At 53.2% G+C, this 14,140-nt stretch overlaps 1 protein-coding gene and 1 long non-coding RNA gene across 8 annotated transcripts in view; one reads left to right on the forward strand and one right to left on the reverse strand.

Moving 5' to 3' along the window:
- The window catches only part of LOC144826572 (uncharacterized), a 203,999-nt gene extending 202,051 nt beyond the window's left edge, over window positions 1-1,948 (reverse strand). Inside the window, exon 1 of the long non-coding RNA XR_013609858.1 lies at window positions 1,581-1,948. This is a non-coding gene — a long non-coding RNA (uncharacterized LOC144826572). The remainder of the gene's footprint in view (window positions 1-1,580) is intronic.
- A 16-nt stretch (window positions 1,949-1,964) lies between these two features.
- REC114 (REC114 meiotic recombination protein) overlaps window positions 1,965-14,140 on the forward strand; it is a 1,622,368-nt gene continuing 1,610,192 nt past the window's right edge. Inside the window, exon 1 of one of the 7 annotated variants that reach the window (XM_078685054.1) lies at window positions 1,965-2,258. In XM_078685054.1, the coding sequence (XP_078541180.1) occupies window positions 2,076-2,258 (183 nt within the window). In that variant the 5' untranslated portion in view covers window positions 1,965-2,075. The remainder of the gene's footprint in view (window positions 2,259-14,140) is intronic. The other 6 variants (XM_078685052.1, XM_078685055.1, XM_078685057.1 and 3 more) reach the window with 6 other exon arrangements.

A 14,140-nucleotide genomic window follows, 5' to 3' on the forward strand; every position in this document is an offset into this window, starting at 1 on the left:
GTATCTGCCAGCCGTACGCTCCCACAGCCAGGGTGTGTAAGGCAGAGTGTACAGCAAGGACTGTGGTGTCCATCCCAGCGTGCCCATTGCCCACAGAGTGTAATACTGGAACTATACCCACACAGTAAAGTTGTGCACGGAGGCTGCCTTCGCTGCCCTCACCCTTCCTCTGCTTTCACAATTATCTACATCCTATGCGTACCGCTTTACAACTCACAATGTCATTCGGATATGAGATGCTAGTAACAGTCTATCCGAGCATACCTCTGACAACTTCTCTCACCAAAAATTGTAAACAAAATATCAGACTGGACATCCCATTGCAGTAACCATATAATAGATGATGAACATATGAAATACAACAAGAAGAATCTATGAAACTGCTTTTTAATATGCATCACCCGGACATTTGCTTTTTTACGGCCACTTTCCTACTCAAGGCAATTGGTGTTAGGAAAAGTATGTGTTTTATTAATGAATTTTAATTTATTTATTCCAACCTGCACTGGATAATTATAATATCATGTATATATGTGTTTTTCTTTGTTTTTCTTTTTTAATGAAATGTTTGTTTTCATAACTGTATGTGCTTTTATGGACATGTATTTTATTGTTCCGAATAAAGCTTTATGAAATGAAATGAAATACAACAAGAAGTACTGCACAGTTGCTCAAAGCTGCACACATACCGAAAAAATTCAGAGTGCACGATTGTCTCAACATAATATAAACTTATTTTTACTTGTACTTATGTTGGTTGTCTATTTACTTACTGATATACTATTGCGCGGCCTCCTCTGATGTGTCTGTAAATCGTACCTTTTGTTCCGAAGTTTCATCCTGAATTTTGATCTTCTGTCCTGAATTTTCGTCCTGAATTGTAACACTTTGGGGCAGATTTATGAGGCACTTGCGCCACGTTTACGCCGCTGTTGCGTCACGCAAGGCGGCGTAAACGTGGCGCATCCCTACGAACGATTTACAACGTGACGCATCTAGGCAGATGCGTCACGTTGTAAAGCCCTGCGCCGCTTGTGGGCGTTCCGGGGCAGGTGCGCCTCGCAAAAGTGGCTGAGTGAAATCTATAAGATTTCACTCAGTCACTTTCAGGACAATGCTGCGTCAAAAGCCTGCGCCTGCTTGAAGCAGGCGTAGGTCTTGACGCAACATTGTGGAGATGGGGCACCCCCGAGCCTTGCTGGAGCTGCGTCGCGCTTGCGACGCAACTCCAGCAATGCGTCACCTTTACGGCACAGATGCGTCACGCATCTGTGCCGTTTTTGCCCCATGGTGCGCCGCATCATAAATGCGGCGCACCAAGGGTGGCGGAGCTGTGGCGCACTGTGGCGCATGTTAACTGGCGCATCCCTGGGGATGCGCCAGTTAACATAAATCTGCCCCTCTGTCCTGAACTTTTACACTCGCCATCCTGAATTTGCACCCAGGCCAGTTGGTCACCCTAGTAAGCGTCACTTTAAGTGTCACACATTTAGCAGTTGAATGTCACTTATACACGCACTAAAACTTTTGAAATGTCATTTACAAGCAATCTGGAAACTTGGCAGCTTTCCATTTCTTACTTTTCCTGTGCTCGGAAGACGCACATGTCGTCAGTCACAGTGGCGTAACAAATGTTGAGAGGCCCCCCTCCCTGCAAGGTACACGGATGGGCCCAGTTCTCAGGCCCGAGTACTGTGCTGAAGGGGGGGGGGTGGCCTGCAGCTCAGGTCCCTCCCGGCACCGTGGGTAAGTCACGCCGTGCGGTCCTCCTTTTTCTCGCACTTCTTGATAAATCCAGAACAAGTTATTACACGTCTTCCATAGTGTTTGCACCTTTCCATTCCCACCATTTCCTAGACTAACACCTGAGCTTTACCAACGCACCTAACTGAAAAGACGCTGACGTTTTCAGGCCCCCCCTCACCCATACGCGCTTCATCCGGCTACCTCACTGGCGCGCGCGTATTCTTGCCTGCTTTCTGTGGTGTCACGTTCTCCGCCCTGTGAGAGCGTACGTAAGAACTTTCCCGGTGCGTCTCTCGCGCTTCTGTGTACCGCTCGCTTGTCTCTTGGGCATGGCGTGCGGAGAAGGGGCATTACCGCACGTGCCCCTTAAAGAAACCACAGAATGTAGGAGCCATCTCAGCCTCCGCAGCTTCGAGTGGACCCTACGGCGTTATGCTCGCTTTGAGACCAGCAAGGCCGCGCCTCCGGACAGTGACACGCCAGGTTCCAGCGCCAACGCAGCCACTTGGAAGGTGAGAGATACCAGTGCTAAAGAAAGGATATACGGCAATAGCAACTTGGTTTGCATTTTTCCTTAAATTCTGCATCGTCGTGTGCGTTTTAAAAGGTGGCATAATTGCAGAACCTTTTTGAGAGCTTGGTTAGAACGCTTCAGACGCAGAGCCCCAGTGACAGCGATAGCTTGACCCTCAGTGAGGAGAGTGACTGTGAGTTGAGGTTAATTTGTAAAAGAAAAAGTGCTGGGGGCTCAACGTCTTGCTCAGAAACCCGTGACTGACCCTATCTAAAACCTGGGTTTCGGGTGAATACCGAGACTGCTTAGCCTCGATTCCGCCTCTTTAGTACACCAGGTCCAGTTTATCTCAATCGTTGGTGCAGTCTCTTTTTAACTCCCGCTTTCCTCCTCTGTTACTGTTTTTCCCTGTCGTTGACTTCCTCATTCCATCCCATCTTTTGTGGGTTTCTTGCTCTTTCTCAAAATTTAATGAATAAAATCATAAGCGCATTGTTGAAAAAGAAGGTATCCACCAACAAGCAAAAATGGTTGGTGCAGGCTCTGTTTAATCCGTGCTTTCCTCTTACTGTTTTTTCGTCCGTTGTCTTCCTCATTCCGTCCCATCTTTTGTGGGTTTCTTGCTCTCACTCAAAATGTAATGAATAAAATCGTAAGCGCATTGTTGAAAAAGAAGGAATCCACCAACAAGCAAAATCTAGGGAAAACACGGAGACGGTAACGTGGAATTTCTCCGTATTTTATTCGCTCTATCCACAATGGTACATGAAGTAGTTACAGCATACAGTTCAGGGCATAGAAAGAAGTGGGGGGGACGCTGTCACCGGAAGTGACGTCACAACAGGAAGTGACATCACGAAAGGTGGCTCCGATCTCGTCCAAGAGAGGCCAAAAAATTGAAGTCCAGCTGTTTGGCTGGGGGGACGGCGTCCACCCTGTAAAATAAGTGGGGGGATGCCATCCACCCGCGTGGTACCCCTACTCGAGCCCTGATACAGTTGAATGCCTAAATGGCATAACGATGCCCAATATATACATGCCAGCCCATTTGAAACCACAACCACCCACCAGCCCCAACCTAACATGTTCTTTTAAAGAGCAACAGAAACGCGCATACCCACTTCATATGTAAACAATAACCATGCATTCACACACAAGCAACCGCACAACGATACCAGGTGCCTCATGCTCTCGCGAGTGGAACGCTCTTCCTATGGTGATCAGAGCCAATCCTTCCACAGCCTTTTTCAAGAAACATGCCAGATGGCTATTCCGGAGTGAACATTAATTGCATCAAACTGCACGCCTTCCCAGGCCCACCTGTCCACTGATTTGACAAATGTTTTACTATGTTGTGCAGATTTATTTTATGCATGTGTTAAATTGGTATTTTATGCTAGGGCCTTTTGGAAACTAGACTCTGAAGCCGTACTAGCTGGGCCGACTACAGATTTGAAACTTATTTTACTATGTTGTTCTGTCTGTTAAATTGTTATATAAACAACAGAAGAGTGTAGTTTCGAACAAAAATCAGAGACACTAAAAACAAAGTGTAGGAAACCGGTTTCCTACACTTTTTTTTTTTTTTTTTTTTCAAAACCAATTTTATTATGAGTTCAAGCAAGTTTCAGTACAGCCCTCCACAGTCAGGAGGAGACTGTCAACGACAGATAGAAAGAGACACAGCATTAGTACAGCATTGAACCCAGCGTTATAGACTGAAGGATAACGAACTACCTCACCCACCCAACCCCAAAAACGCCAACCCACCCCGCCCGCAGCTACCCACCCCTTATCCCACCCTAACCCAGTGCACGTGATCACAGTCCAGCAACAGGAGATGACCTACAAGGTGGAGCCGGCCAGCAGCCTAGAGTGCGGGGTCCACATCCAGCGGTAATGCATCATCAATATCCACGGGGGGGTCAAGAAGCAGGCCCCTGTAATCCGCCCACTGTTTCCAGATTTTGTAATGTTTGCGGGGACACCCCCGGGCTTCGAAAACAGGCTGCTCCAGACCCATGAGGAAGTCCAGGCCTGCCTTCCAGGCCCCGAGTGGGGGGGCGCGCTCGCTCTTCCAGGCCTGCGCCAAATCTCTCTTCGCCACCACTAGCCCCAGCAACAACAAATGGCGTTTGTAAATATTGCCCCCAACGTTTTCCAGAACATGAAGAAGGCCCAGCCTAGGGGTACGGGGCAGGTCCCATCCCAACACCTCGGACAGGCAGTCCCAAACCCCAGCCCAGAATCGAGTCAGTCTCTCACAGGACCACACAGTATGAAAAAGGGTGCCCTCTTCAGAACCACACCTCAGGCACTCCGGAGTCGCGATAAGGCCCGCCCGCCATAGGCGGTGTCTAGTATAGTAAGCCCGGTGGAGGTATTTGAACTGGATGAAGCGGAGGCGGATAGCTATAGCAGCACCACGGGGAGATTCAAGGGCCTCGCGCCAGTCGTCGTCATCCAGGGGACCAACATCACCCTCCCAAGAGGCCCTCAGCGCCGAGAGCGAAGGGGAACAGTGAGTGACCAGAGAACTGTATATCTGAGAGACCTTCTTGTCACCCAGGTCTCCCATAAAAAGTTTTGCCTCGATGGGACTAAAGTCAGGGAGCTGCTCCAGGCCCACCAGGCTAGGAGTAAGAGCGTGACGAAATTGAAGGTAGCGGAAGAACTGGGTCCTGGGCATGCTAAATTCAGAACTGAGGTCCTGAAAGGATTTTAGGGTAGTACCAGAGAGGACCTGGCCGAGGGACGAGATCCCGATCGCATCCCAGCCGGCAAACCCGGACAGAGACGCCAGCGCCGGCAATAGGCCATTACGCCACAACGGGGTTTCAGCCGTCAGTCGACCCCACCAGCCCATACGGTGCAGGGCCCGCCGCCAGACCGCGAAGACCACCTGGGTGACCTGCGGAAGTAGTCGCCTCCGCCCGGCCGAATACAACAAGGTGTGAAGGGAGGCGCCATCCATCAGAGAATGCTCCAGTGCATAGGCCGGATCACTACGGTCCCCATACCACCACTCGTTAAGCACAAGGAGATGGGAGGCCTGATAGTAAGACAAAATATCCGCGGACGCCAAGCCGCCGCAGTACGTAGAGAGGAAGCATGTGCGCAGCGCTACTCTGGAGGCACCTCCAGCCCACAGAAACCGGCCCAGCACAGAGTCAACCGTACGGAACCACTGTGGGTCAACCTGGAAGGGATGATTCTGCAGTTGGTAAAGGAGACGGGGCAAGGCCACCATCTTAAAGATGGCCGATCGGCCGTAGATATTAAGAGGCATGCGCGTCCACGTCTTGACGTCCAGTTGGACCCGATCCCACACTGGCTGGATGTTCCGGTCCCACGCCACTGCGGGCGAGGCAGAGAGGAAGACACCCAGGTATTTCACCCCCTCCACAGCCATCTGAAGGGATGCAGCCCAAGGGCAGGCCACTGTGTCACCCCCCAGCACCCACAAGGTTGACTTGCGCGGGTTAAGGAAAAGCCCCGACGCCTGACCAAACTCCTGCATCAGTTCCAGGACACGAGGACCCGTACGCTGCAGGTTGGTCATGAAAAATAACACATCATCCGCATATAAAGCTATGCGGTCCGAGTGATCCGCACCCCAGTCGAAGCCACGGTAGAGCGCATCGCGGCGCACCCTGGCGGCCAGCGGCTCCATGGCCAGCGCGAAGAGGTAAGGGGAGAGCGGACAGCCTTGACGCGTGCCCCTGGACACTGGGAAACGAGCTGATGCCGCCCCTGAGATACGCACCGAGGCTGTGATCTCGGTGTAAAGCAACCTGACATAGGAAAGGAAGACCGGGCCGAGGTTCAGCAGTGGCAGCAGGGTAAAAAGAAAGGTCCAGCTGACCGAATCAAAGGCACTATCGATATCAGCCAGCAGTAGCGCCGCCGGATCCTCCGAAGACGCAATCGCTTGTATCGCGGCCTGCGCCCGCCGTATATTGTGTCTCGTTGCCCGGCGCGGCATAAAGCCTGCCTGATCTGGGTGGACAAGGGCTGAGATGTGGGGAAGCAAGCGGTTCGCCAGCGCCTTGGCCAGGAGCTTGGCCTCGAAATTAATAAGGGATATGGGGCGATAAGATTCAAGGCGATCAGGGGGCCTACCCGGCTTCAGGAACACCACGATTTCGGCATGGCGCCAATCCGGTGGGAGGCGGCCATGTTCTCGCGCCTGTTCCAGGGCCCGCATGTAATGCGGCCCGAGCTGCAGATGGAACTTCTTATAGAATTCGCTGGGGAATCCGCTCGGCCCCGGCGCCTTGCCCACATTCAGTTGACCCAGCGCGTCACCCAGCTCCTCAGCCGTCAGGGGAAGGTCCAGGGCATCGCGCACCTCATCGGGCACAGCAGATGGGGGAACCGACGCAATATAATCAGCAATAGCGGCGGGGGGGAGGGTCTCCCGGGTGGCATATTGATGCCCATAATAGCGCGCAAAACTCGTTGCAAGAGTTGCCGGGTCTGTGATCGCCACTCCCGCACCATCAACAAGGCCCGGCAGTGTAAGAGGCTGCAGGGTCTGTTGGCAAAGCCTATGGAGCATAGTGCAAGATTTGTCACCCCACTGGTACACCCGGCTACGGGTGGCCAACCACGCCTGACGAGCCTCGTCTAATAAGACCGAGGAGTAAGACTGCTGTGCCTGCAGGAGTAGTCGCAGCGCCATATCATCGGGTGCCTCGCTGTGTCGAGCCTCAAGCTCCTCCACCCGCTCTGCAGCTGCAACAATGCTTTCCAGCCGAGTCCGGCGAGCAGACGCACACCAAGCAATATCTATTCCCCGCAGGGTGGGCTTCATAGCCTCCCAGACGGTCACTGCATCCATCCCCCCAGTAAGGTTGTCCTGCCAATAGTGGGCGATCGCGCTACGTAGATGTTGGGAGTAATCAGGGCGCTGCAGATGCCACGCGGACATTCGCCATCTGAAAGGGGGGCGTGCTTTGTGCAAGTCAATTTGAACTGCCACCGGGGAATGATCAGAGAGCCCGCGAGGCCGAATCGCTGCTCCCTTCACTCTGTCAAGGAAAGCCCTCGGAACAAACACACAATCCAAGCGCGAAAGGGAGCCATGGACAGCCGAAACATAGGTGTATTCTCGCCGCTCCGCATGCAAATGTCTCCACACATCCACCCAACCCAGACCATCAACCATAGCCCCCAACCGTGTAGGGGAGGACACAAGTGCCACTCCAGGTCTCCTCTGCCGGTCCAAAGCCACGTCCAGCACATCATTCCAGTCACCACCAATCACGGCCATGGAGTGGGGGAGTTCAGTCCACAAGGCAAACAATCGTTCAGCTAAGGCCCACTGCAGGGGGGGGGGGCATATACACAGCCAAACACAACAGGCTCCGCACCCACCTTCCCTTGTACAAATACAAATCGTCCCTGGGGGTCAAGCCATTGACGCTCATGAACGTATGCCAGCCGTCTATGAATAAGAACGGCCGCTCCCCTGGAGCCCCTAGTAAATCCGGCATGGAACACCTGATGAAAGCCAAAGCGCTGCAGACTCAGGGCCTTTGTACCTAGCATGTGTGTCTCTTGAAGAAGGAGCACATCCGCCATGTCCCTCTTAGCCCACCGAAGCACCGCCCCCCGTTTAATCTTGTCCAATAGACCCCGTACATTCCAGCTAAGAACACGCATGGAAGCGCCAGAGGGCGCTGAGTGAGGAATATCAGCCATTATCACAATGTACCCAACCCCACACTTCCCGACTCCCAGCCCGCGCCCCAGACCCCACAGTTGCAAAATTCACAAAGACCACGTGCCCCCCAGAAAACAGGACCCCACAAACCCCGAAAAGCAGACCCCCCCATCTAACCACCCAACATCCCAAGACCCCCCTCCCCCACCCCAATACCTCAAAGAACAATGAAGCATCTGTCGCGGCATATGGTACTCCAGGCCCAGAACATAGCGCCAAAAGTCAGACATGCCAAAGGATCCCAAACAACCCCCCTACCACCAACCAAGTACACTCCCAACACCACCCCCCAAACCCAACAGGAGGAGGCAGCCCGTAAAGCATGCCCCAACCCCCTCCCCCCCAACATAAGGCACAATCAAAAGCGGTGCATGATAAAGAGCATCAGTTCACATGAGTCCCAAAGAGAGGTAAAAAAAAAAAAATAAATAAAAAAAAAGAAAATACAAAAATAAAAATAAAAATAAAATAAAAAAAAATAATTAGATAATACTGCACCAAATTATGTCTGTACTGCCGACCGGCAGGCGGTCACCGCGGCGGATGGCCACAGATGCAAAGCAAGGAGCAAAATGTCGGTAGACAGCAATCAGGGCCCCCCGCCAGAGCAATCCGTCTCCGGCTGCGTGTCCCCCAAAAGGGGGTCTCGGGACAGGGACCTCCGCCTCGAGCGAGATTTGCGATGCCGCTTCCCCTTGTTTGGTTGGTCGCTCCGTTCCTGAGAAGAACTGCGTGAGGACCCAGAGTGCAGCCCTGGCTGGACATGCGGTCGAAGCCTGACCGTCTCGTCAGTCCAGGCGAAGACGGCCTCCGGGGAATCGAAGAAGTGGGTCTTCGAGTTGAAGATCACGCGAAGGCGGGCCGGATAGAGTAGCGAGTACTGGATCTTCAGGCCCCGCAGCTTGGCCTTGGCCGCCAGAAAGGAGTGTCTCTGCTGCTGGACCAGTTTAGTATAGTCCGGGAAGATCATAATTTTACAGTTATCAAACAGCAGGGTGTCCTTGAGCCGGGCCTCTCGGAGGATGACGTCTCTATCATGATAATTAAGGATCCGAGCTATGACCGGGCGGGGCCGCTCCCCTGCCGGCGGTTTTTGCGTTAGGGCGCGGTGGGCGCGTTCCACCACGAAGCAGCTTGACAGGGCGTCCGGGGGTAGCCAGCTCTCCAGCCACCGGGATAGGAAGGCATCCATAGGCCCTTTCTCGCAGTCCTCCGGGAAGCCGACAAAGCGCAGGTTGTTCCGCCTTGCCCGCCCTTCCGCATCTTCCACACGGAGCGCCAGGCCCCGCTGCGTCTGCTCCAGGTCAGCGACTCTCTTCTTCAGGGCCCCGACGTCGCCCTCCACCGTCGTGACCCTGGTTTCCGCTTCTGTGATGCGGGCGACCGCCTGGCGGAGGTCCTGGCGCAACAGCATTACATCAGCGCCCACCGCACCAATCTTCGCGTCTAACATATCCCGAGATTGTGTGATGGCCGTCAGCAGCTCCGCATTGTCCGGGCCAGCAGCTTGACCTCCACCGGCCGCACCAGCACTCCCCCCGGGGCCGGTGAACTTGTCTATGGGCCCCGTCGTGGTGGCAGCATGACTACCTCTGCCTCTCGTCATGGCAGCTCAGTGAGATGAACCTGCTATGGGGGAATGGCCGGCGAGCAAGTTTCAGGGCGTCCTCAGTACACCAATCCCTCGGGGTCCGTCCACCCCCAGCCCGCCAGGATACAGGCCAGAACCACAGGAGAGGCGCACCACCAGGGCGCGGATATCGCAAGGCAGGGGTCCAAGCAGGAACCGCCGGAATGGCGCCTCTAGGCCGTCCGCCTCAGCCAGCGCATCCGACTCTCCGAGTCTGTCCGGGGGGGCCGACCAGGATGATCCTCAGGTCCGCACCGCCGAGCTACCACACCGCAGGAGACGGCCAGCGGGCCCTCCGGTCCACAGCCCCGGTGACTCCACTCCGGCCCTGCGGGCCAAGACGCACAACGCCCGGCCCGCGGCTAGGGCCCTCCGGTGGGCTGGACAAAAATTGAGGTCCCGGCTTACCGCGCGGCAAGCTGGCCCAGCAGGCACGGTCTTCCACGGCCGCGCCGGCGGCAGTCCCCAGCAGCAACGACCACACCGCCGTGTTCCACCGGACTCCCGATAACTCCAGCACCAGTAGAGACGAGGGAGGAGGGTGTTGGGCCAGGATAAATCAGCGGATAGGGATCGGGCCGGCAGGAGCTCTACAGAGCCGCGTCCGCCATTGTCGCCCTCGAAGCCACGCCCCCTCCTACACTTTGTTTTTAGTGTGTCTGATTGGCCATAGAATAAAAAAAAATTTGGACACAATCCAGACATTTTTAAAACACTTAATCACGCCATCACCTGTCCCCACAAATCCAGCTCTGCAGTAACTGGCGGTGCAGCACACCTGGGAGGCACTTGCCTTCTCCCGGTGGGGCCCGATGATGAAGCATGTCACCAACTAGGTTGGTGAGTGTGGACTTTCTTAAAGAATCTAATGAGCTTCTTCATGCTCGCTCTTTTTGTTTGAAACTACACTCTTCTGTTGTTTATATAATTTAGACTGGGGGACCAAGAGTGTTCCTTTTGTTCCATCCCTCACTCTCTTTTGGATACCAGATGTTAAATTGTTATGTCACTCTAGGGCACGTCTGAAACTGGACTAGTTGGGACGACTACCCTGTCTTAACTTCATTATTTTCTCCCTTTTGTTTGACTATGTGTTTAATTGTGCTTTCAACACTTTGTACAGCGCTCTGATACCCGCAAGGGTTATGTTAGCACTTTATAAAACCTATTAAATAAATATGTAACACACCTTAACCCCCTTACATTTTTTTTTTTTTTAACGAAGAACATTATCAGCAAACTTAACAGGAGGACGTCTTATTCTATCAATCAATTTTTTGTCTTGTAATGTCACCAACATGAATATGTTCCACACCCACACTTTGATGGGGTTTAGGTACATCCAAAAATACATTACTTTCACTAAAATCACAATTTGCAGTCACCTATAAACAAGGACACTCTGTTAAGGTTCCATACGCTGCCCCCTGAACACGAACAGCATTCCTAAAGATTTGTATAACATGAATGGGATCCAACCAAATACTTCTCCCCTTCCCATCAGCTTTGGATTACTTTATGTGCACAACATCACCAATATTTTCTTTTTGGTTGCTAATTGGACCCCTTTTGTAACTCATGTTGCATTTTAGATTTATAACCCTTCATTTTGCGTCTAATTTCTTTGAAATTCAACCGCCGAATGCGCAGATATCGTGGGCAGCTCAGTTCTTGGAATTCCCCTGTGAGTAGTGTCAGGAAGGGACGCCATAGCTCCGGGAATTCCTGCCCCTACCCGCCAGCACAAGCGACAGTTTCTCCATGCCGAGCACCATCCACAGCCTATGCAGCCAGCCTGAGTTTGGGGGGCCTGTGTGGTCCGCCAGTGTGCTAAGATGTTTTGTGTAGCCACCCCTAGTGCAATAGCGATGAGGCGGCCTCTCCGTGATTTCAAAGGGTACATCAAGGCGTTGGGCAGCCCTAGAAGGATATATGCTGGGAATCGGGGAAGTTGGGTATCTAGGAGTGAATCTATGTCGTCCAGGATAGTGCTCCAGTACTCCTGTAGGCGATCACAACTCCAAAGCAAGTGTTCTAACGTACCTAGTTCCCCACAACATCTCCAACAGCGGTCGCTAATGCGGGGGTCAAAGCGATGAAGGCCCTCATGTGTATGGTACCAGTAAGTGGCCACTTTTGTTAGGGTTTCAGTAAGGCCTGCATGATATGCGGAGTGTCTGGCTCTATGATAAATGCCTCGCCATTCTTTGGGTGTAAGGGCCCTCCCTAGCTCCCGCTCCCATCGGCACCTGCCAGCGTTGTATGTGTAGTGGGTGGTGACCAGGAGGTGTTGGTACAGGTCGGACATTAGTTTTTTGTCGGATTTGCGCGTGACTAGCCACTTCTCATATGGAGTGAGATGACGCTGCGCACCTGGCGCAGTGTCATCTCACTCATTTGCTGGAATGAAAGGATACAGTCTAAATTAAAAAGGTGCCCAAGCGACCTGCAAGGGGAGTGCCGCCACGCTGTGAAGGCTTTGGGGTCGAGGCCGGGGGTAAAGTCGGGGTTAGCAAATAGTGGTGTCTAAGGGGAGGGAAAGGACGTCAACTTGTGTTTGGTGGCGACCCGGTCCCACGCTTCCATGACCGTGCCGGTGATGTAGGAAGCATATAAATTAGGGGGCTGGTGATGCTTCGGGAGGAAAGGGATCCCTTGTAAGGGCATTCCTGCCACTGCCTGGTCTTGGAAAAGCCAATTTTTGCCGGACTCCAATTGGTGCCATTCCACTAGGCTACGGAGCTGTACCGCCTAAAAGTAGAGTTGTAGGTCTGGTACCCCCACTCCCCCGTGTTCAGGTGGAAGTACGGCAATAGCCTGTTTGAAACGTGGATGGCGGCCCTGCCATATGAAACGTACCAGTTTGGACTGCGTCTGCTGGATCCAGCCCGCTGGAGGACGCAGGGGAAGTGTCTGATATATATATATATATATAGTATCTGTGGAAGGAGCGTCATTTTGGTGGCCGCTATCCTCCCCAGCCAGGAGAGGGAGTGACGTTTCCACCTCCGGAGTTCTCCACGGAGTTGTGTGCGGAATATGGCATAGTTAGCTTCGACGGTGGCTGGGATGGAGGGCCCCAGTAGGACCCCCAGGTATGGGACCTTAGAGTCGGACCACTGTATAGAGCGCTCCTCCTGAACCGTTGCTAACGTCTCGGCCGAGAGGGAGATATTAAGGGACAGGTATTTGTCTGTGTTTATCTTGAATCCGGACGCCAGTGCGAAAGTGTGCAGTTCAATAAAGAGAGCACGGAGCGATTGGATGGGGTTGGTGAGGGAAAGTAAGATATCGTCTGCTTACAGGCTAATCTTGTGTGTGTGTCCCCCAAATTTGATTCCTGTGATAAGTGTGTGTTGCCGGATCCTTTGTGCTAGCGGCTCCATATAGCGCGCGAACAAGATGGGGGAAAGGGGGCACCCCTGTCTCGTCCCTCTGCCAATCGGGAAGCGGGGGGACGTATGCCCATTGACACGTACCACAGCATTAGGCATCCTATAGCAATTCAGGATACGGGTACATAGAACATCCCCAAAACCAAAGAGGTGCAAGACCTGTTCAAGATATGGTCAGTGAACCCTATCGAAGGCCTTCTCGGTATCTACGGTCAACAGCATGCAGTCGTGTCGCGCGCGCGGCCCTGCTTCAATTAGGTGGAGGACTCGCCTAGTGTTGTCGCTGGTTTGGCGCTGGGGTATGAAGCCGGCCTGGTCCGGCTCCACCAGTTGTGGCATGTATGGCGCCAACCGTCCTGCCAGGATGTTCGTGTATAATTTGAAGTCAATGTTCAAGAGCGAAATCGGTCTATATGAGCTACAGCGGGTGGCGTCCCTTCCGGGTTTCGGTATGACCGAGATCGAGGCTTCCAAGAGGTCCGCCGGAATCGCGCCAGGTTGGGCAAAGGAGTTAAACAAGTCTCACATAATGGGGGCCACCTGGTGGCAGAATGTTTTGTAGAATACCGCCGGGTACCCGTCGGGGCCGCGGGATTTTCCTAGTTTCAGCCGCGAGATCGCTGACACCACTTCCTCTAGACCGATGGGTCGGTTCAGGGAAGGGAGATGTGCATTCCTCAGGTATCCCTGGCCCGCCAGCGGATCCAGGGAATCCCCCGCATAAAGTGTCTCATAGAATGTCCCAAAGGCCTCTGCGATTGCCCGGTCATCTGATACCAAGTCCCCTTGCGCAGTATGTATGGCCTGCACTCCTTGTCTCTGGCGCTGTTCTCGCAGTTTGTTTGCTAATAGGCGTCTGCACCTGTCCCCCCTGCGTAATAAGCTTGACGGAGGCGGAGGGCCGCATACTCCGCCTTGTCTTGGTCCAAGGCTGCTAGCATTTTCCTCTCTGTGCACAGTTGGCGCCAAGCCCGTGCCGCTCCTGTACGCTGGTGCATTTGCTCCAGCTCCGCTACTCTCTGTGCGATCTCTGTCAGTTTCTGCGCGTGTTCCTTGTTATTGGCCGTGGTAATAGAGATAAATTTGCCCCGTAAAACTGTGTAGGAGAGTAGGGTCTGCAATCCTAT

This window comes from Lissotriton helveticus, chromosome 3_2, assembly GCF_964261635.1.
Source record: "Lissotriton helveticus chromosome 3_2, aLisHel1.1, whole genome shotgun sequence".
NCBI lineage: Eukaryota > Metazoa > Chordata > Amphibia > Caudata > Salamandridae > Lissotriton > Lissotriton helveticus.